We start from the raw sequence: 23,949 nt of genomic DNA on the forward strand, positions 1-23,949 counted from the left end.
TTACTGTAAGTAGTTCCATAATGAAGATCCTTTTATGTACATTTGTCCTTAGGATAAATTCCTAGAAGTGGAATTAATGAATCAGAGAATTTTCATGTTCAAAATTTGCTAACTATTTATTGTTAAATGTTTTCTGTGAAGGTTGTAAAAATTTACAGTCCATGAATTTTAGATGAGCGTGCTCGAATCTTCATGCTCCACTAATATTAGATATGGTTATTGTAAGCAATCTTTGCAATCTGAAAAGTTGTATATCATTTTTATTTTATTTCTGGTGAGATTGAGTAGCCTTTCATCTGTTCATTAGTGCTTTTGTTTTTTTTTCCTGAGTTCCTTGTTCATGTCCTTTGCCCATTTTTGATACATGATTTTATTTGTTTTTTGTAGAAACAATTTGCTCTGTAATGGACTTAGCCTGAAATCACTTGCTGAAACCATTTTGAACTTTCCCCTTGACAAGTCCCTTCTACTTCGTTGTAGCAACTGGGATGCTGAGAATCTTACTGAAGACCAGGTACTTCTTATCAGAGGAGCTGAAAAATTGAAGAGCCATTGCTTGTAAAGTATAATTGTTTTTCAAAATTCTAATCTCCAAATATGATACAAACTATTGTCCTGAGATGCCTTAAAATATATTCTTTGCCTGATGATACTCAAGCGGTCAATAGTAATGTGGATGCCACTTAAAAGACTCAAAGTCTTTATTTTTTATATATGTAATATATTTACAAACACTTATTATATGACAGGCATTTCAGGAAACATAGTTTTTGTTTTCTATGAAGTAGCTTCATTTCTAAATGCTAATACACAAAGAATGAAGGTGTTGTGCACATGCACTCAATTTCCAGTGCTGTCTTCACTTGAGTAGTTTAGGAGGAAAGTAAAGTAAAATGTTTAGATCTTATTTTAGGAAGAAAGATTACCTCAGGGTTAAATCTCTGAAGAGATTCATAGTTTAGGTGGCTTAGGGGAAAGCAGTGGTATATTGGCAATAAAGCTGAAAATCAAGTTCAAATCTGTGGAGCTGCCTTTGTACCTTTGGAAAAGTGACTTGGTTTTTTAAGTCTGTAAAATGGAAGTGTTTATCATCTTACAGATTGTGGGGTTAAATAAACACACTGTCACTCATTCAGTCCTTAGCACAAGGTATTTGCTTACAGTTCTCCCTTGAAACAGATGCCACACTGAATAAGGTTGTTGTTCTAGCCAGCATAATCTTCTTACTGAATAGTGGTGGGTTCAGGGCTGCCAGGAGAGTCTGGTTGCCCATACCATGCATTAACCAGCCCTCATTTTCTAAGAACATGTCTTTCGCTTTAAGCTTCGGATCTTGTTGTTGTTGGGTGCCATCAAGTTAGCTCCGACTCATAGCGACACTATGTACAACAGAACGAAACACTGCCTGTTCTCGCGCCATCCTCACAATCCTTACTGTGCTTGAGCCCATCCTTGCAGCCACTGTGTCAGTCCATCTCATTGAGGGTCTTTCCCTTTTTCACGGACCTCTACCAAGCTTGATATCCTTCTCCAGGAACTGGTCCCTTCTGACAATATGACCAAAGTAGGTGAGAAGAATTCTGGCCATTCTCACTTCTAAGGAGCATTCCAGCTGTACTTCTTCCAGGACAGATTCATTCATTCTTCTGGCAGTCCATGGTATTTTCAGTATTATTAGCTAACACCACAATTCAAAGGCATCAACTCTTCTTCAGTCTTCATTATTCATTGTCCAGCTTTCACATGAATCTGAGGTGATTGAAAATACTGTGGCTTGGGTCAGGCGCACCTCACAGCAACATGCAAGCTACATGTACAACACACTGACAACACACTGACAGACAAACTGATAGACGAATAGTAGAGCTTTGAATGTAGAGTTGAATTAATTATATTCACTCAGCACAAGCTATTATACAACAATAGAGGACTATTCTGGTTCTGTTCTTGTTATTCAGCCTTGGTTACCTCTTTATTATTATTATTGTAGTAAAATATGTTGTTGTTGTTGTTATGTGCTGTCAAGTTGGATCCAATTCATAGCGACCCCTCCTTGGGTTTCCGAGGCAGTATCACTACGGAAGTAGATTGCCCCATCTTCCTTCCGAGGAGTGGCTGGTGGGTCTGAACCGCCAGCCCTCTGGTTAGCAGTCAAGTGTCTTAGCCACTATGCTACCAGAGCTCCCATACAACATAAAAATTGCTTTTAACCATCTTTAAGGGAACTATTCAGTGGCTTTAATCACACTTAACAACATTGTGTAACCATTACCATTATTTGTTTCTAAAACTTTTTCATCCCCTAAAAGAAACTTTGTACCCATAAATAATAACTCCACTTTCCTTCCTCCCCCAGTCTCTGATAACCACTAATCTTTTTGTTTCTTTGTGTTTGTCTATTCTAGGTATTTCATATAAATGGGATCAAACAATATTTGTCGTTTTGTGTTTTGGCTTATTTCACTTGGCAGAAAGTTTCCAAGTTTCGTCCATGTCATACATAGCATGTGTCATAACATTATTTCTATTTATGGCTGAATAATACTCTATTGTACGTATATATCACATTTTGTTTATCCATTTACCTGTCGAGAGGAGCTCTGGTAGCACAGTGCCTTAGGCATCTGACCAACCAGAAGGTTGGTGGTTCAAAGCCACCAGCTACTCCATGGAAGGAAGACTGGGCAGTCTACTTCTGTAAACATTTAGTGCCTCAGAAACCCACAGGGGGTGGCTGTGAGTTAGAATCGACTTGACAGCAGTGCGTTTGGTTTTCTTTTTTTTTTTCACCTGTTGGTGGACGCTTTCTTGGTTTGTTTCTACCTTTTGGCTATTGTGAATAATGCTGCAATGAACATTAGTATAGATGTATTTTTTTTAATCATTAATACAAATGTATAATTTAAAAATCTATTCTGTTTTAAGATGCACTGTGTTGTTTATTGTTAGGTGCTGTTGAGTTGGTTTAACGAGACACTGCCCGGTCCTGCACCGTCCTCTCAATCATTGCTGTGCTTGAGCCCATTGTTGCAGCCGCCGTGTCAGTCCGTCTCACTGTCTTTCTCTTTTTGGCTAACCCTCTGCTTTACCAAGCATGATGTCCTTCCGTAGGGACTAAACAAACAAACAAAACAACAACAACAAACTCACTGCCATCGAGTCGAATCCAACTCATAGTGACCTCTCCCTGGGTTTCCAAGGTGGTATCTCTAGAGAAGTAGATTGCCCAATCTTCTATCTGAGGAGTGGCTGATGGGTTTGAACTGCCAGGCTTCTGGTTAGCAGTCAAATACCTTAGGTACTATACCATCACAGCTCCCTCTTAATAACATGTCCAAAGTACGTAAGATAAAGTCTCACCATCCTCCCTTCTAAGAAGCATTTTGGCTGCATATCTTCCTGGACATACTTGTTCATTCTTCTGAAAGTTCAAGGTACATTCAGTATTCTTTGTCAATACCATAATTCAAAGGCATCAATTATTCTTTGGTCTTCCTTATTCATTGTTCAGCTTTTGCATGCGTATGAGGTGACTGAAAATACCATGGCTTGGGTCAGGTGTACTTTAGTCTTCAGAGTGACATCTTTTGTTCCTTAACACTTTAAATACAGTATGTCATTTGATTTGTTGATTACTGCTTCCATGGGCATTGATTGTGGATTCCAGTAAAAAGAAATCTTTGACAGCTTCAGTCTTTTCTTTGTTTATCATGGTGCTGCTTATTGGTCCAGTTGTGAGGATTTTTGTTTTCGTTATGTTGAGGTGTAATCCATACTGGAAGCTGTAGTCTTTGATCTTCATCAGTAAGTGCTTCAAGTCTTCTTTATTTTCAGCAAACAAGATTGGTTTTGTTGTCTGCATGTCACAGGTGGTTAATGAGTCTTCCTCCAATCCTGATCCTGTGCTCTTCTTCATAGAGTCCATCTTCTCAGATGATTTACAGATACAGATTGACTAACTAGGGTGAAAGGATAAAACCCTGATGCACACCTTTCCTGGTTTTAAACCACACAGTATCCCCTTGTTCTTTTAAGAATGACTGCCTCTTGGTCTGTTTACAGGTTCCACATGAAGACTAATGATGAAAACCAAAAAACCAAACCCCCCGCCATGAGTCGATTCCAACTCATAGCTATACTATAGGCAGAGTGGAACTGTTCCATAGAGTTTCCAAGACTGTAAATCTTTATGGAAGCAGACTGCTTCCATCTTTCTCCTGTGGAATGGCCAGTGGGTTTGAACCACCAGCCTTTTGGTTAGCAGCCAAATGTGTTAACTGCTCCTCCTAAGATTAGCTATAACCAAAACCAAACTCACTGCCGTCGAGTTAGTTCTGACTCATAGTTACCCCCATTGGGTTTCCAAAGCTGTAAATCTTTATGGAAGTAGATTGCCCCATCTTCCTTCTGTAGAGCAGTTGGTGGGCTTGCACCACTGACTTTCTGGTTAGCAGCCAAATGCCTCATCCACTACACCATCAGAGCTCCTTTTAAGACTAACTATAAGAAACACTAATTCCTTGTCTTACCTCTTCCCATTCCTAATTGCTCTTCCTTCTTCTCAAACACTTTTATTTCTTTTGGGTAATTATCATTTCTTTATTCTAATAATTACCATTATATATTTAAGCTAAAGGCATATATTACTCTTCCTTTAAATTTGTAGATACTATCTTTTTTTACTTATTATGGAAGAGCATGCTTGAGCAATCTCCCTCACCCCCAAACACAATCATTTTTATCAGATCAACAGCCAGTGTTTATACTGGTAGCTGTAACCAGGCCACATAACCTAAACCTACTGCCATCAATTCAATTCTGACTCATAGTGATTCTACAGGACAAAGTAGAACTGCCCCATGAGGTTTCCAAGGTTATAAATCTTTTCAGAAGCAGTCTCCCCCATCTTTCTCCCACCAAGTGGCTGGTGGGTTTGAACTACTGACCTTTTGGTTAGTAACCTAGTGCTTTAACCACAGCTTCAGTGCTACCAGAACTTTTAAGCCACATGTTGTTGTTGTTGTTGTTGTTATGTGCCATCGAGTTGGCCCTGACTCATAGCGACCCCTTCTTGGGTTTCCGAGGCAGTATCACTACGGAAGTAGATTGCCCCATCTTCCTTCCGAGGAGTGGCTGCTGGGTTTGAAACTGCCAGCCTTCTGGTTAGCAGTCAAGTACCTTAGCCACTATGCTACCAGAGCTCCTTTTAAGCCACATAGTAAGCTGCAATTAGTTTTTTTCTTATGCAACCTTTTGTTTTCCCCGAATAATAGTGTGTATTTTTGTTAGTTTTGTTTTCTATGTACCTATTAACTGTTTCAACCCTAGACTTTTTAACGGAACTGTGTATCTCCTCTCGTTCAGATACAGCAGGTAACTTACTGCTTTCATTTTCTCTTGGAGTCACCCTTCCTGGGACCCTCTGTGGTCCTGCTCCTCTCTGGCTGACTGCCCTTCAGGCAGCTCTCATCTCAGTACTCTTGTTTATCATCTACCTGGGATTTGCTTTCCTCTCTCACATATTTACCAGTTTGACCAGTGACTACCAAGGTGGTTCTGACTCAGGGCTCTTGTAAATTAGGTCCACTATTTTCTACTTTCCATGTCTTTTTCCTTTCTTGTTTTGGTGGGGTTCTTTCATAATAGCTTCCTGAGAAAGGGAGCTTGGGAAGTAAATATCTGGTAGCCTGCATGTCTGGAAAGATACTAATCTTCTTTCCTTTTTTAAATTTTGGTGAAAATACACACAACTTAACATACATGCATTAGATAATTCCTACATGTACAGTTCAGTGACATTCTTTTCATATTTTACATTGTGTCACCAATCTGTCTCTATCCATTATTGTTTCACCACCGTTAACTTAGACTCTCTGCCCCTTGAAGTTCTTCTCTGTGCTTCAGAGTTACTGTTGTCGATTTGATCTCATACAGATAATTGTTCACAAGTACAGTGCTCAAGGCAAACATTCTTCATTAGTTGAGCTAAATTGTTATTTAGTTTAAAGGTGACTTCATAGTTTTGGCTCAAAGTTTAAAGAGTATTTCCAGGCAAAATATTAGAGGATTCCCTCAGTCTCAGTAGACCCAGTAAGTTTGATTTTCATAACAATTTGAAATTCTGTTCCATGTCTTTCCTCCTTTTTATCAGTGTCCATCCATTGGGCACTTGATCAAAATGTTCAGTCATGGTAGCCAGGTATCATTCATTTTTTTCTGGTCTTTCAGCAAATATACTTCCCTCACTGTGGTTTTCATTTGCATTTCCCTTTAAGGAGCTCTGGTGGTATAGTGCCTAAGGCATTTGACTGCTGACCAGAAGGTTGGCAGTTCAAACCCACCAGATATTCCATGGAAGGAAGACTGGGCACTCTACTTACATAAAGATTTACCACCTTGGAAACCCAAGGGGGTTTGCTAAGAGTCTGAATCAACTCGATGGCAGTGAGTTTGGTTTTTTTTTTTTTGTTTGTTTGTTTAATGACTAAGGATGTTGAGCATCTTTTCTTGTGCTTATCAACCATTTGTATATCTTTGCAGAAATGTCTGTTCAAATCCTTTGCCCTTTTTTAATCGGGTGGTCTTTTATTATTGTAAAAAATTCTTGATTTTTGTGATTTTGTGAATGTTTACAGGACAAATTGGTTTTCCATTCAACAGTTAATACATATTTTGTTTTGTGACATTCACTACAACCCCCACAATGTAACAGCACTCTTCCCACTTCCTCCCTGTGTTTCCCATTTTCCTTCATCCTTCTTTACTCGCTGCCTTCTGAGCTTTATTCCTGGGCAAATGCTGCCCTTTTGATCATGTATGATTGATTGTTCTAGTCAAAATTCTTCATATATTCTAGATACAAGTTCCTTTTCAGATAGATGGATGATCTACAAATATTTTCTCCCATCCCATGTGTTGTGTATGTGTGTTATATGTGTTTTCCTCTTAACTTTTTATTATAATTTGGGTGAAAGTTTACAGAGAAAATCAGTTTTTCATTCAACAATCCATACACATTTTGTTTCGTGACATTCATCGAAATCTGCCACCACGTAACAGCCCTCTTCCCACTTCCTCCCTGTGTTTACCGTTTCTGTTTGTCCTTCTTTCCTATCCCTCCCTGCCTTTTGAGCTTTATCCCTGGGTAAATGCTGCCCTTTTGATCTCATATGGTTAATTGTTCTAAGAAGTGTGTACCTACCTCCCTGGTGGGGGTGTTCACTGTTTGGCTGAACGTTAAGTCATGGAGGTGAGGTCAGTTCCAGACCTGAAGCACGTCTGTCTAAGGGCCATAGTCTTGCAGGTTCCACCACTCTCTCTTCCAGACCAGTAAGCCTGGTCTTTGTTGAGTTTTGTTCGACATTTTTCTTCCACTCTATCTGGTACCTTCTATTTTGATCCCTTTCAAAGCAGTCAGCAGTTATAGCTGGGTATCTATGTGTTGTTTTTTGATGGGATCGTTTGACGCATGAGAGTTTTTAATTTTGATGAAGTCAATTGTTTTTCCTTTCATTACTTGTATTTTTGGCATTTTATCCAAGAAATCATTGCCTAAGCCAAAGTCACAGAAAACATGTACTCCCATTTTCCTCTAAGTTTTATGGTTTTAGCTCTTACATTTAGGTCTATGATTCATTTGGAGTTAATTTTTGTATATGGTAAGAGGTAGAGATCCAAATTTGTTCTTCTGCATGTAGACATCCAGTTGTTCTAGCACAATTTGTTGAAAGTGGCTTGGTTTCTTTATCATTTGAAAGTAATGTGTTAAAAAAGCACTTTAAACTCTCCCTATTCCAGCACACTCTTCCTGTGGGAGACACTTCGCTGATAGATATGTGGATTGCTGCCTCTAGGTGGAGAATGTTATCTAAACTTGTTTTATTCTATCACTTACAGTTTCTAAAAAGGAAAAACAAACACACAAACAAAACCCACTCCTGCATTATATAGTAATGAATATGATCATGATGATGATATAGTATTAAAAGCATAAAAAATCCTTACTAATAGAAGTATTTACCAGCCTTGGTCATTAAAGATAAACTACAGGAATTTTAAAGTCCTTAAGCATAGTGCCTAAGGCACTTGACTGCTAACCAGAAGGCTGGCAGTTCAAATCCACCAGCCACTCCTCGGAACGAAGGTTGGGCAATCTATTTTCGTAGTGATACTGCCTTGAAAAACCAAGGAGGGGTCGCTATGAGTTGAGTCCGACTCAACGGCATATAACAACAACAACAAGCCTTTTATTAGGAAAAACTATTGGTTTTAGTTTTGACTATTTTTATTTATGACTTGCTGCCCTTTCCCAGTTGCTTGGTAGAATAACTTACCATTAATAAATAAATAAAGTCCAAGCATGGGCCTATGTGACTTTTGATTTGAGGCCCATATGTGAAACCTATTTGTTTTCAACATGTATGGCAGGTCATTTCTAATTGAAAGTCATGTGGGCCTCTTAATGAATCATGGTGTCAGCTCTTCCACTGGATGGCTGCCCCCAAAGTGAATGTCATGTGGTCATTGTCAGATCCTTGTTAACTCCTCCCCCAAAACCTTGATTAAATTCTGCCCTGCTGGGTTGGTAACAAACTGAAAGACACTTCATTGGCTTATATACGTTGGGATTTTTGAGTGTTTAGATTAAGACACTATTTTAGCTAAAAGCATTCACAGGGAACTTAAGAGTTCATTATACTATTCTAGGGGATATGAAACAATATTTACTTTGAACAGTTTGAAATTTTTCATAATTTAAGGTTTTTGTAAATATAGGATGCCTAAATTACTGTGCATTTTGAGTTAGGATCCTAAGAGCTGTCTCTGTCGTTGTGCATGACTTTGATGCTGCGCTCTCGGCTCTGCCTCCTAGATTCCACTGATCTCTGACTTTTCTCTTCAGGTAATTTATGCTGCCAGGGATGCCCAGATTTCAGTGGCTCTCTTTCTCCATCTTCTTGGATACCCTTTCTCTAGGAATTCAACACTGGAAGAAAACAGTGGCCATACTGGCTGGAGAAAAGTCTTGGAGAAATGCCAGGATGTGGTAGACATCCCATTCAGAAGCAAAGGAATTATCAGATTGGGAGAAGAGGTTGATGGGGAGGCAACAGAATCTCAGCGGAAGTCAAGACGTAAGAAGTCTAGTGTTGATGGAATGGCACCAGGCAGCCACCAAGGGCGAGACCCCAGAAAACAGAAAAGAAAGCCCCTGGGAGTTGGTTATTCTGCCAGGTAACTGAGTTGTTCCCTGTCTTGTAGGGAGTCACGCCAGCAAAAGGTGTGATGTCTTACCTTAAGCCTGTAGGATTTCATTTTAATTTTCCTTTCCTTCAGTGACATTTGTAGCTATTTTTTAAAATTAATTTTTCTCCTTTTCTCTTTTTTTTTTTAAACTTTTTATTGGTCAGTTAGAGGTGGAAATGAGAACTTTATCCTAGCTTTGTCACTGACCTGATATGACCTGAGACCTGCCACTTCTCCAGCTGTAAATGCAGGCACAGTATTTATTCCTTGCTTGTTCAGGATAACTGTGGAAAGGAATAACATGAGATGCCTCATACTTCTCAGGAGAAACACATCCTGTGACACCTTGTCCATTTAATATTTGGTTGTTTAGAGGGGTGTCCAGCACTAAGGCATTGTTATTCCCTAGCCAATGAGGATTTTCCTGTGCAACTTACACCTCTGTTGCTGAAAGATGACTAATCAGTACTTTGAAGTGGAAATTTGGTCCCTGCAACAAAGTGCTTTTAAGAATTGGATGATTAAATCAAAGCAAGTGTTGCATATGAGCCAAAAATAAGTCCACATGGCCCTCATTACTTTAGTTTGAACTTCTTTAATTTTAATTTACTTTGTTTAATCTGATGATTACTGTGTAGGACAGTTTTCTTGTTCTCTTCCTGTTTGCTTTCTCAGCAGAATTATGTAAACACCACTCAGCTCACCCTAATAACCCAATCATAAATATAAAAACCTAGAGGCATAAACTATCGGATTGATAGTTCTGTTTCCTAGCCCATTGTAGATGGAGAAATAGATGTCTTTTTTTTTTTTTTTTAATTGTGCTTTAGGTACAAGTTTACAGAGCAGAGTTTGTTTTACATTCAACATTTCATGTACATTTAGTTTCACTCCCCAATTATCACTCCAACACTAACCCAGTCTCCTCCCCTGCTTGCCCAGTAATACACCCCCAACCCCCATCCTGTGCCCCTCATAGTTATGCACCCCTTTGTGTCCTGCATTTCCTCTGGTGCCCCGTGGTTGGTAGATTGCTCCAAGGGATGCATCTCCATAGAGTATGTGGGTGCATCACCCTGGGTTGAGTGGTCTGCGTGTATAGATGTGGTTTCTTGCCCTGTTTTGTTTTGTTTTTCTTTTGCATAATTGCCTTGTTTGGCCTTAGTATGGAGAATAGCTTGGATTACTCAGAAGAGAGCATGGGCAATTGATCCTTAACTAATACTTTTCAGGTTGAGATTTATTTCTCCCTTCTCTGCAGAAAATCACCCCTTTATGATAATTGCTTTCTCCATGCTCCTGATGGACAGCCGCTCTGTACTTGTGATCGAAGAAAAGCTCAGTGGTACCTGGACAAAGGCATTGGAGGTTTGGGATTCAGCTGTCATATTTCCTCTATAATTAAGTGCATGTGGGTTTTTGCAGAGATGGGGAGTGGGATAAGGGAGAGGATAGATCGAAGGCAGAGAGACCTTAAGGTACCTGGAGCTGGGTTATTCCAAACTCAGAAATAGTGATTTCTGCCAGCACACAGTCTGGAGCAGAGCACAATTAAGGTTGTAGTTACATTTGACTGCTAACCAGAAGTTTGCCGGTTCAAACCCATTAGCCACTCCACAGAAGGAAAATGGGGCAATCTACTTTTGTAAAGATTTACTACCTCAGAAACCCAAAGGGAGTTGCTATGAGTCGGAATCGACTCGGTGGCAGTGAGTTTGGTTTGGTTTTGTTTTCCCCGGGGGAGAGGTAGGCAATCAAACTACCTGTGAAAATGTCTACTTTTCTCTAAGAGCTGGTGAGTGAAGAGCCTTTTGTGGTCAAGCTCCAGTTTGAACCTGCAGGAAGACCTGAATCCCCAGGAGACTATTACCTGATGGTTAAAGAGAACCTTTGTGTGGTGTGTGGCAAGAGAGACTCCTACATTCGGTGAGTGTGGTTCAGGGCTTCCCTGGCTGTCTGCCTCAGATGGAAAGTGCTTCTGTAGTGACATGCACGGCCCTCAGGGGCCCTGGCTGAGTTTGCTTACCTTGCCTGAGAAGCTTCGTAGAAGGCATCTCAGTCTTCCTGACTGTTAGACCTCTGCCTTGCCTTACCATAGTAGCCCTTTTCCTCTGAGCCTAGTTCTTAGTTTCTAGAATGCAATATTATTCTTAATAACAGTCTGTTATGGAGAGATTAGTCCCCTTTTTCCCATGAAGGACCAGAGACCAGTTCCTTCAGAAGCTTTGTCTTCTCTCTGTCCTTATAGTCCTCCCTTGAGTGTCTGAGCATGCCTTCTGAGTCTTGGTACCATCCATGGAGTATGCAGATGACCTGAAGGCATGCTTTGAGAAGGAACACTATTTAATGTCAGGTCTCTACCCTGGAAGGTGAAGATCACTGGGTCTGGGTACCCAGAGACTTGTACTTTCTCCTTGGCTTCTGTAAGGTAATTCACTTTCCTCCTTTTACTCCCAAAGTGAGGCAAATAGTAGTAGCTGCAAATAGTAGTAGTTTTTCGTGAGAGCTTGGTTCTTCTTAGAAAACAAAGATGGACCTTGGTGAACCAGGGAAATGATCTCTCAAGAGTGGCGATTCTTCCAATGAAGGTCCAAAATTTTAGGAGTAGAGGTTACCCACTACATGCTTTGAGAGAGTTGTTTCCTAGATGTCAGAGGCCAGTAGAATGTCTTTCTGTTTCTATTATACTTTGCCTTTTTGGTGGCACAGCCAACTTCTCAAAGATTATTGACCTCTTCCCACTCTTGATCCCCTGTATGAAGCCTGCTAGCAGGTGGCTAGTACTTATTTCAAGAAGAGAGGTACCTGAAGTACAGGTAGATAGTCAGGCTGAGAGTGGAGTAGGTAGTATTGTCCTTATATAATCTCTGTTAGGTTATGGAGCCCCAGTCACATTTAGGCCTAGATTAGAATCCCAGGGTCCTGCCTCCTTGCTCTGCTCTGTGTATGTTTTCTGTTATATGTCTTATGTTAATGATCGCCACCTTTGGGGTGGGTTTCTTCCAGAAAGAACGTGATCCCACATGAGTACCGGAAGCACTTCCCCATTGAGATGAAGGACCACAATTCCCACGATGTGCTGCTGCTTTGTACCTCCTGCCATGCCATCTCCAACTACTATGACAACCATTTGAAGCAGCAGCTGGCCCAGGAGTTCCGGGCCCCCATTGGCTCTGAGGAGGGCTTGCGCCTGCTGGAAGATCCTGAGCGCCGGCAAGTGCGCTCTGGGGCCAGGGCCCTGCTCAATGCAGAGGGCCTGCCTGCTCATCGAAAGGAAGAATTGCTGCAGTCACTCAGAGAGTTTTATAACACAAACATGGTCACAGACGAAATGCTTCAAGAGGCTGCCAGTCTGGAGACCAGGTACAGTTTATTACAGTTCTGGTCAGAGAAGGAATATGGGAAATAACCCATTGACATCAACACTGACTACTTAGTGAAAACGTTTGCCAGGAAGGGGGCATTTGCCACTTAGGTGAAGTATATTGCCTCATACCATGTTTGTTTTCCATAAGAGATTTGTCTTTCATGAGGTGTCAACTCTTGACCCTTTAAGGGAGTTCATGTACTTACGTCCAATCATTTATTTACTTGATTAGCATGAGAGTTCAAATGCAATTGTATTTTATATATTCCATGCAAAGGTAAATCCAGAAGTCGGCACATAAGATGAAAATAATAGTCAAAAGAAACAAACAAACCAACTGCCACTGAGTCAATTCCAATTCATAGTGAGCCCCACTGGGTTTCCAAGGCTGTAAATCTTTATGGAAGTAGATTGCCTCATCTTCCTCTCATGGAGCAGCTGGTGAGTTTGAACTGCTGACCTTCTGGTTAGCAGCCCAATTTCTTGCCCATCACACCACCAGAGTTCCTATTACTTGAAAAGTACCCTCAAGTTTCTGAAATCGCCTGTAAAGTAGTATATGTGGCTTATGTCTCTGACTTCTGCCAGTCTGTAGGATCTGAGACTAATACATTCATACTTCCCAGCTCACATGAGTTCTAGGGTGTTCAAGCACCGAATGGAATATGAGGCAGAATTGCTGTTACTACTTAAATTTCTTTTCTCTTTCTTCTTCCTTTCTCCCTGCTTCTTTATGAGTTCATTGTTGAATTCATAGGATGTAATTCAGTGTTTCTAAATGAGAAGTTTGTGGTTCTGAGAAATGATCAGGCACATGGATCAGGTGATAAGAACACTGGACTGCTGGATATGGTTTTGCTTCCCAACTGTTATATTTTTCAGCAGTACTGGGGATTGAAATAATTGAGTGGATGAGTTCACAAAACCCCGATGGCAATGCTTGCTGCCTGTAGTGTTTTTTTATCAATTAAAAAAAAATAATAAAACAATGTATTTACTTATAATGGCAAGTATTTATTGAGCAAATATATATAGATATATTGTATCTTGTAACACTAAGCTAATAAGCTTAATATAAATGGCCTTTACTAGTAGCTACTACTGTATCTTCCCTTTTTTTAAAAATTTATTGTTGAATTTTATCCCTGTAACTACTTTGTGAGGATGTAGAATAGATGTTTTATATTTGGATACCCTGAGGTATCTAAGGGGCGCTCTGGTGGCGTAGCGCCTAAGGCATTTGACTGCTAACCAGAAGGCTAGCAGTTCAAACCCACCAGCCACTCCTTGGAAGCAAGGTTGGGTAATCTACTTCTGTAGCGATACTGCCTCGGAAACCCAAGGAGGAGGGGTCACTATGTGTCAGATCTGACTCCACGGCAGTGCATTGCATTTGTTGTTGTGAGGTATCTAAATATAGATGCCCAAGGAGCTCTGGTGGCATAGTGCCTAAGGCATTTTACTACTCACCAGAAGGTTGGCAGTTCAAACCTACCAGCTGCTCTGCAGAAGGAAGATGGGGCAGTCTACTTCCATAAAGATTTACTGCCTTTGAAACCTAATGGGGGTTGCTATGAGTTGAAATCAACCCAATGGCAGTGAGTTTGGTTTTGAGTTTCATGTTACAGTTAAATAACTTGCCAAAGTCATATTACAGAATTAGTGTGACCAACTTCTTTGACGAATTTTCAGATACATTTCCTATGACAGACAAACTTCCCATTTCAGCCAAACACCTTTTTAATAACAAATTCATCTTGCTGATTTGGATAGATGGATGCTGGGCTTGAACATCTAGGACTGAGTATTCTCTTTGGGGGAAGTTAAGCAAGTTAGGGGAAAACTTGTGAGCTAAATAATAACAAGTCTGCAGATACCCAAAGGGCACTAACACTGCTAGACTACTAGGCCTTGGGACGGAAGATTGAGAGTGGGGTGTGGGTGCCAGAGAGGAAAAGAGTGCAGGCAGGGTGCTTTCTTGAGAAAGGGAGTCTTTCACCTCAGGAGGTGAAAGCACTGTTCACATGGTATCAGAGCAGATTTCAGGCCTCAGCTTTTCTGGGAAAGAAGCAGGGCTTCATCTTCCCATTAAACAGCTTAAGCTGCACAACTGAGCAACCACAGTTGCATTCATTGTACTGAAACACTTCTCATGGATGTGGTTTGACATTCTTTTTGTGAGAGAGAAAGCACTGAAAAAATGTACCACCTTGAAGTTTACGTTCAGGTATTACACCGTGTTATGGAAAACTGGGCTGATTATGGAAATGGGTTGATTTAACAGCCTCATATAAATATTGATTATTGTTTAGAATATCATCAGTCATAAGAAGGCCAGGGGCCAACTTGCAAAACAGACCGTCAGTTGTTCATATGCAAGTTCAAGTTGAAACTAAAGAAAATTAAGAGAAGTACATGAAAGACAAAATGTGACATTGAGTATAACCCACCTGATTTAGAGGCCATCTGAAGAATAGAGTTGATGCATTGAACCAGTGACTGACAAGTTGTGGGATGACATCGAGGATATCATACACGAAGAAAGCAAAAGGTCATTAAAAAGACAGGAAAGAAGGAAAAAACCAATACGGATGTCAGAAGAGACTCTCAAGCTTACTCTTGAACAGAGAGTAGCTAAAGCAAGTGGAAGAAATGATGAAGTAAAAGAGCTGAAATGAAGATTTCAAAGAGTGGCTCAAGAAGGCAAAGTAAAGTATTATAATGAAATGTGCAAAGACCTGGAGTTAGAAAACCAAAAGGGAAGAACACGCTCGGCATTCCTTAAGCTGAAAGAACTGAAGAAAAAATTCAGGCCTTGAGTTACAATAATGAAGGATTCTATGGGTAAAATACTAAGCAAAGTAGGAAGCATCAAAAGAAAATGGAAGGAATACACAGAGTCACTGTAACAAAAATAATTGGCTGACATTCAGACATTTCAGGAGGTAGTATATGATCAAGAACCAATGGTAGTGAAGAAAGAAGTCCAAGCTGCACTGGTGAAAAACAAGGCTCTGGGAATTGACAGAGTACCTATTGAGATGTTTCCACAAACAGATGCAATGCTGAAAGCACTCACTTATCTATGTCAAGAAATTTGGAAGACAGCTACCTGGCCAACTGACTGGAAGAGATCCATATTTGTTCTCATTCTGAAGGAAGGTGATCCAACAGAATATGGAAATTATCCTTAATACTACACACAAGTAAAATTTTGCTGAAGATAATTTAAAAAATGATCATAGCAGTACATCAAGAGGGAACTACCAGGAATTCAAGCCTTCAGAACTCACAAGAAGGTGTGGAACGAGGGATATCATTGCTTATGTCAGATGAATCTTGGCTGAAAGCAGTGAATACCAGAAAGATGTTTACCTATGTTTTATTGATTGTGCAAAGGAATTCAACTGTGCGTGTCATAACACATTATGGGAAACATTGCAAAGAATAGGAATTCCAGACACTTAATTGTACTCGTAAGGAACCTGTACTTAGATCAAGACAATATTTTGAACAGAACAACATACTATGTGGTTTAAAATCAGGCAATGTGTGCATCTGAGTTGTATCCTTTCACTATACTTAATCAGTATGTGAGAAAATAATAATAAAAAAGCTGGACTATATGAAGAAGAACATGGCATCAAGATTGGAGGAAGACTCATTAACAACCTGCAGTATTCAGATGACAAAACCTTGCTTGCTGCCAGTGAAGAAGTACTTACTGATGGAAGTTAGAGACTACAACTTTCAATAGGGGTCACACCTCAACATTAAAAAAAAAAAAAACCCTCCCCTGACCAATAAGCAACATCATGCTACATGGAGAAAAGATTTAAGTTGTCAAGGATTTAATTTTATTTGAATCCATAATCAATGCCCATGGAAGCGGCAATCAGGAAATCAGAAGACATTGGGAAAATCTGCCGCAAAAGACCTCTTTAAAGTATCCAAAAGCGAAGATGTCACTTAGAGAACCAAAGGATGCCTGACCCAAGCCATGTTATTTTTAATTAAATACATGAGAAAGCTAGACAGTGAATAAGGAAAACCAAAGAAGAAATGATGCATTTGCATTGTGGTGGTGGTGGTGAAGGATATTGCATGTACCATTGACTGTAGAAGAATGAAAAAATCTGTCTTGGAAGATGTATGGCCAGAATGCTCCTGAGAAGAGAAGATAGCAAGACTTCATTTCACATACTTTGGACATGTTATCAGAGGGCACCAATCCCTGGAGAAGGACATTCTGTTTGGTAAAGTACAGCGTCAGCAAAAAAGAGGAAGACCCTCAATAAGATGGACTGATACAATGGCTACGACAATGGGCCCAAACATCGTGAGGACGGCACAGCAGGGGCAGTGTTTTGCTCTGTTGGACATAGGGTCACTGTGAGTGGGAATTGACTCAAGGGCACCTGACAACAACAACAACAACATGGTTGAGAATAAATAACTTATAAAAGGGTGAGCTGGTAACTGAGTTACTCATTCCAGACACCCTAGGGCTCACCTGCCATAAGGCAGACAGTAGGCCCCCTTCCAGAAGTAGAGCTCAGAACTCCTAAACACCTTCTGTAGGGTTTTGTACAGTATATCCAAACTATTTTAAAAAGTGACAAATGTGGGAAAGAGGATGTTTTGAAAATGTTAAAATAACCAGCTCTTTAGGGTTCTACAACCTTCATCACAGCCTTGTGGAAACCCCTTGGCCTACAGCATTTGGAGCCGTTTGGGAGACCATCCGTGTTTGTTTCCCTCAGACCCTTTGTGCTTTGTGTTTTGGCAGGATTTCCAATGAAAACTATGTTCCCCATGGGCTGAAGGTGGTGCAGTGCCACTCCCAGGGCGGGCTGCCCTCCCTCATGCGGCTGGAGAGCCGATGGCGTCAGCACTTCCTGGACACCATGCAGCCCAAGCACCTGCCCCAGCAGTGGTCAGTGGACCACAACCATCAGAAGCTGCTCCGGAAATATGGGGAGGACCTGCCCATCAAGCTGTCGTGATAGCTGCTTCCCCCCAGGTTAGGACAGGTGGGAAGCCGGACTCAAGGTTGAAAAGTCATCTCTTCCATTTTAATATGTTTTTAATTGTCAGAGCCTCAGCGGCACAACTCAGAAGTAACCCCGTAATAACCCCAAGATGCTTCTGACGGAGCAAGGCTTTCTTGTAAAGGGAGCTTACAGTTTTAAATTTAGTTGGGCAGGGTCAGTTTTCGTCTTCCTCATTTTATTTTTATGGACAAGGAAGCATTGGCCCTTATGTTTGCTCTCCCTGAGCAGAGGGAAAATGAAAGATTCTTCCTGAAGTGACCTGTCAGACTCTCAGGTTTTTAATACATTTCTTCACTGTCTAGCATGTTGGTTTCTCTCTTATAGGGGCCATCAAATATAAATGACCAATCCCGTCAGGTTAGGAGGGGAGAAAAATTCTTCCAGAGGTTAGATATGTGAACAAGGGGTTAGAGTCATTTTCCCAGTTTAACCTCATGATTTCTTTGGCTGATGGCTCTCCTGTAACTCACCTGGTTGGGACCAATTCCATCCAGGTCCCTTCAGTTCACTTTACATTCTTGAAAATGCCCCCTTTTCAAGTCCAGGACCAAAGCAGCAGCTTCCTGCCCTGTGCTTCCACCCTAGCCCTGTGGAGAACCCTTTGGGAAATCAGTCTTCAACCTCGGTGCAGCAGAGAGAAGCACCATTTTCCAACAGAACTTAGATCCTTCACTTTGCTTTTCCTTTCATGATTTTCACTGTCCGCTTATCCTAGTCCTCCTGCCCAGAACCACAAGGCTTTTAGCTTAATCCCCTTCTGAGAGGAAGATTTTCTTTGTTTAGAGTCAGGATCATGTCTCTTCAGTGTTGTGTGTTCTATCAGATTTGCAATCCTGATCTCTTTTAACCACTTAATTCACCCCCAGAGTCTTTTGGTCAGTTGTGCCTCTGAAGCCTGAGCTGCCAAGGTCTAAAACCATTCAAAGCTAATTAACATGTTTAGATGTTCAAAATGGTGATATTTCGTATTTCAAAATGTTAGGCTACCACTTTGAGTATGAAACCATCTTATTAGTGATTATAACTTTTTTAAAGTATTAGGAAAACTTTCTTACTTTATAAGATCCTAACAAGCTTATAAAAAGAATTTTATGACCAGAATCCAACAAGCTCTGTTTTGGAATTGTGCCCAAGTTGGTGATGGTTGCTCTAACATTGATAAATAAAGCTTCTAAGCACAAGGCTCACTGATTGTAAACAGAATTTTTTTCTTCATAACTTTGTAAAGTCGAGTAACTATTCTTGGGGAAGGAGGTCTTCATCCTACGTCGCTACCTCAGCACAGTACATGACATGTGTGCACTGTGGGCTGTACCACAGAAACTGCACCAAGTGACCCAGCAGCCACAGCCCACAGGCGTGTGCTTATCCTATGCTTTTTTCCTCTGGCCCTCAAACAGGCATTTCTGGGATCTAAATGAGAAATCTTTGAAATGAGTGGTAGCAGCCGCTTTGGGAAACATCTGTTCGTTGTAGAAGGTTCTAGTGGGAAATATGCCCCAGGGGCCGGGCTTGACGGAGTGCAGGGGTGGAGAAGAACCTTGGAGATGGATGGGTGGAAGACAGCCTATTACTTGGCAGTGGCAATGGTCAGGCTTGCCACTAGGTGGCGTTCATAGATTTTGGGTTTTTTAAATTAGTTCTTGGTGAGAAATAAGTGACTTTTATACGTGATTACTGAACATTACTCATAATTTCTGTTTCAAAATCTACATAGCTAATTTTGAGTCATTTTGATAGTTTTTCAAGAAAAAAAATCTTCCCCTGAAAGAAGTAGAGCTCTTTCTTTCTCTCCCTTTTTGATTCTCATGCTGTTGTTGAATGCCATCAAGTGGATTTCCGCTCAGAGCCGCCCCTGTGACAGTAGAACTGCCCCAGAGGGTTTTCTTTGTTGCAGTCTTTATGGAAGCAGGTTGCCAGGTCTTTCTCCCACGGAGCCGCTGAATGGGTTAAAACAGCCAAGCTTGTGGTTAGCAGCCAAGCACTTAATGGTTCATACCACTAGGGCTCCTTGATTTTCATGCTCAAACCAAGCACTAAGCTCACTGCCATTGAGTCGATTCCAACTCATCGTGACCCCCTATTAGGTTTTCAACTCTGTAAATCTTTATGGAAGCAGATTGCCTCATCTTTCTCCCTCAGAGCAGCTGATAGGTTTGAACCACCAGCCTTTTGGTTAGCAGCTAAGTGCCTTAACTACTACACTACCAGAGCCCCTTGATCCTCATGCTAAGAGATGAACAACACAGAAGAGGTTGTTTTAGGCACAGTGGTTGCCGGTGGAAGAGAGAATGGGTTTGTGCTGTCCTCCAGCAGGGCTGCCTGCAAAACCCAGTGCAGTAGATCCAACAGCCAAAGTGAGGAAGAGATCAGCTGTGTCACTGAGAGTTCTCATCCTTTGAAAAGAGGTGACTGTATAGCTCTGAGTCAGTTTCTTCTCTGAGTCTGCCTTGAACTTCAGCAGTATTTTCCTAAGGCTGACAATTTCCATCTCAAATGGAGAGATTTTAGAGTAGACAATTCTAAAATAAATATTGCTTTTTCTGGTATAAAAGTAATGTGTACTCATCCTCTAATGAGTGTAAAGAAAGAATAAAAATCATCTCTTCCTTCATCTAGAGCAGAGCTAACCATTGCTTGATGTGTTTCTGGATTCCCTTTCAGTATTTAAAAATGCATATAGTGTGTCAAGTTTAAACAGAATTGAGGGACATACATACATACAGCTTGTTTGTCACCCATTTGACATGGTATGATGTGTAGTTTCCTGTGTCCTTAAATCTTTGAAAATAACTTTCTAGTGGCACTGCCTTACCTCAGTTGACCCATCCTCACACTGAAGATTCTGCTTGTTTTATAGATCCTCTGCTATTATCAATAATGCTGTGATGAATATTCTTGCATATGAATCTTGGACTACATCTTTGGTTTCCTAACATCTGATGTTTTACGTGTTAGATTGCTGGAGTGAGTAAAAACTGATAGTACCTTCTAGGAGCCAGGCAGTTTATATCAAGGGGACGCTTCTCTTTCACCCTTTAGTTCCAGTGTCCAGTGTATTTGCTGAGCTTCTGCTGAGGAAGGGGGAGAAGAACGCATCTTGTCAAAGGCCTCTCTGAATGCTCCTGATGTTGGTGGATTCAGTCTTTTCTCTGCTTCTTCTGTCTCCCATTCTTTCTTGCCTCACTTCTCCCCAGCAGTCAGTGTGGCTTGAAAACACCATTTGTGTTTCTTTGAAAATAAAAATATAAGGAAAAAAACCTTTCATTATAATTTAAAATATTTTTATTTTAAAATAAAACACTATTTTTTTTTCTGATAGATAAGCAATTAGAGATTTGCCACCTGAAGTGAACAAGGGACAATATTCAGGGATTTGCTGCTGTTTAAGAGTGTAGTCATGAGTTAGTCATTTTTATCCATTTCACGGGTAGAGATCAGATGATAAAATGTGTTCTGTTGAAATAAAGCCATTTTAATCCCTTATTTCAGACTCTTAAGACCCTAGCAGGCAGGAAGCTTTATTCGATGGGCTCAAGTATAGCAAGGATTGTGTGTGGTGCAGGACCAGGCAGTGTTTCGTTCTGTTGTACATGGGGTCGCTGTGGGTCGGAGCTGACTCGACGGCACGTAACGACAATTCTGCCTGTTAGTTTGGGGCTCTAGCATTTGATTATAATTTAAATTCTTAGTGCTCTTTTGGACTTCTACCCTACCTCTCTGAGTCTCTTATTCACTCATTCATCCTTTCTCCACCCCCCCTTCATTATAGCTCATAGAGTTTCTTAGTTTGCTAACTTACTAATTGTTATGCATGTTACATGAATCCTACTGTCTGGTCTTTTGTCTTTTCTGATATAAAGGGGTTATTATAGAGTACCTCCTTCCCCCAGGAATACAGTGAGAGTCAGTGAGGAGAACAATTTGTTTCCTTAGAGGAGATAAGCTGACAGAGGTGTAAGAATGATTCTTGTTGTGATTAGCTCTGGATCTGAATAACTTAAAAATACAATATAACCCCCTGAATACTTTTATTCGGAATACTGTACTTTCTAAGCATTCACTAAGTGGTCCCTGTACTGGGGCCCAGTACCTTCTGTCTTTCCCCAGTCCTGGGGCACGTTCGCATCAGGTAGCAGAGCAGGATTGAAATGCAACCAAATGGCTCGTTTGTTCAAAAATACCTATTTTGCCAGCCTGTTGGGAGATGCATTAGTCATTCCCTTAGCTTAAGGCTCCAAGGCCCTTGCTTAAATGTCAGCTTGTTATTTGGGAAGGTAGGAAGTAAATTAGACCAGTGTTTCCTTCTAACCAGCTTTGTCTGTGGCCAAGTTTGGTTGGCGGCCCCTAAGCATTGTAGGTAACTGAACCAAATGGATAATCATTTGGGGGATAATAAAAAAAACTGACTTCCTTCAGAAGACTGATTTTATGCAGCTTGGCTATACCCTCTTCTAATATGGCACCTGCTGCCAGAGAAGATCACTCCCCTGCCTTCTAGACTGAACTCAGAGCATTCATCCTTTTTCCAGCTTCTTTTTTGTTATTAATTCTTGAATTTTTCTCTTTTGCTGCATGGGGTAGCCTGCTGCCTTTCTGCTAGCATAGGCTCCAAAAGCTGGGGAGTTTAGTCAGCGTTATTGTAAGGATGATGTGTGCTCCAAAATATTCCCGAGCTGGAGAGGCTGCCTGCATTCTCCGCCTGCTTCCCAGAGATCTCCCTTCGCAGGCTGTAACATGCTGGGGCAGAGTTGGGGTTCTCACTGCACAGGCCACCAGGGTGTCTAGTAGGTCCTGGATAAGAATTAGAAATTTGAGCTCAGTAGGCTAAAGGGGCTGAAAGAAATGGGAGATTGAGACATGGGTAGTTTTAAAGGAACTATGAATATTTGATTGGGAGTGCAGGAAGTCCATGGGCTTAATATTTTGTTTTTTTCTATACCCAGTTCTGACATGTGTTGGAGGAATGGAAGAGCAGGCTGATAACCTGGCTTCTGGTTCCAGCCACCAGCCTCATACCTTTAGACCAATCACTTAACGTTTTTTGGCTCCTTTGTGCCTATAAAATCTGAGGTTTGACTCCAACGTGCTCTGACGGCCTCCCAGCCGTAGCTTCCTGTAATAGATCCCACCATGTTGCAGCTTCCCTCGGGTACTGTGTACCTTCTGTGTCGGCGCACACTCTCATCCCACCCCCGGTCCTGGGAGCAGAGGCTACATATGGAAAGAAGAGGAATGAGGGAAGCAGGCTGTCACACCATGTTCTCCTGGCCTGCTCCCACCATCTAAGCTCCACCAGGGTCAGGATACTCCTCTCACCCGAGCAGTGTTGCCCGTGACCTTAGGGAACTCGCTTTCATGCTCCACCCGCTATTTAACCATAAAGAGAGAAGAGAAATCCTTACCTTTTTCTATATTGGCAGTGCTGTGAGGTTTAATAAGTTGTAAGTTATAAAGCGGAAATGAGACAAGTTTGCCAAATTTGGTAGATGGGAGGATATTAAGAAAAAAAAGGGACAGCATCTCATTTTAAGGTTAGGAGGAGTTGAGGATATGCACCACAGGGAGAATTAAATAGAATTGGGTACTTTAAAAGGGAAACACTAAGTTACAAGTATTCCCTCTTTATTTATGTAGTCGTGGCTCCCTGAGAAAATCCCGGAGGTCCAGCGTTGACACACTGCTGTCCATCATGACTTGAGGTGCGGTTAACCAGAGAGACTGGCAAGCGCCTCTGTGCCTTGTGTCTTGTATAACCTGACTCGCCTTGGACTTAGTCCTGCTTGCCTTTGCCTTCGGCCATCAGCTAGACAAAACATGCACAAAAAAGTAAAGTAGTTTGCATTTTATAAGTTGCTGAAAGACATTTCTCTGTATGTATCTATTCCCAGTGGCCTGGCAGAAAATCTGTTTTCCAGTCTATACTTGTGTTTAGAGTTTCAGTCCCAAAGAGTTGGCTTTTCTTTGTATAATGCAGATTTGTACCACACATGCTACACTTGAAGCACTTTCACAATAGACACGTAGATGCAGGCATGATTCCCCATTGTCTACCAAATCGGGGACTTCCTTTTCTCCAGAAAAAGTGACCATATAGCCAAACCAAACCAAACTCACTGCCATCATATTGATTCTGACTCATAGCGACCCCCATTGGGTTTCTGAGGCTGTAAGTCTTTATGGAAGTAGATCACCCTGTCTTCCTTCCACCAAGCAGCTGTTGAGGTTGAACAACTGACCATCTGGTTAGCAGCCAAATGCCTTATCTACTGTACCACCAGA

At 41.1% G+C, this 23,949-nt stretch overlaps 1 protein-coding gene across 1 annotated transcript in view; it reads left to right on the forward strand.

Moving 5' to 3' along the window:
* Positions 1 to 17,619, forward strand: part of EXD2 (exonuclease 3'-5' domain containing 2) — a 61,572-nt gene extending 43,953 nt beyond the window's left edge. Inside the window, exons 3-8 of the mRNA XM_007942318.2 lie at positions 388 to 514; positions 8,903 to 9,234; positions 10,508 to 10,614; positions 11,037 to 11,172; positions 12,253 to 12,609; positions 17,403 to 17,619. Of these exons, the coding sequence (XP_007940509.1) occupies positions 388 to 514; positions 8,903 to 9,234; positions 10,508 to 10,614; positions 11,037 to 11,172; positions 12,253 to 12,609; positions 17,403 to 17,619 (1,276 nt within the window). The remainder of the gene's footprint in view (positions 1 to 387; positions 515 to 8,902; positions 9,235 to 10,507; positions 10,615 to 11,036; positions 11,173 to 12,252; positions 12,610 to 17,402) is intronic.
* Positions 17,620 to 23,949: the final 6,330 nt, after the last annotated feature.

Source organism: Orycteropus afer, unplaced genomic scaffold (genome assembly GCF_000298275.1).
Source record: "Orycteropus afer afer isolate SDZICR_OR568_19922 unplaced genomic scaffold, OryAfe1.0 scaffold00088, whole genome shotgun sequence".
Classification (NCBI taxonomy): Eukaryota; Metazoa; Chordata; class Mammalia; order Tubulidentata; family Orycteropodidae; genus Orycteropus; species Orycteropus afer.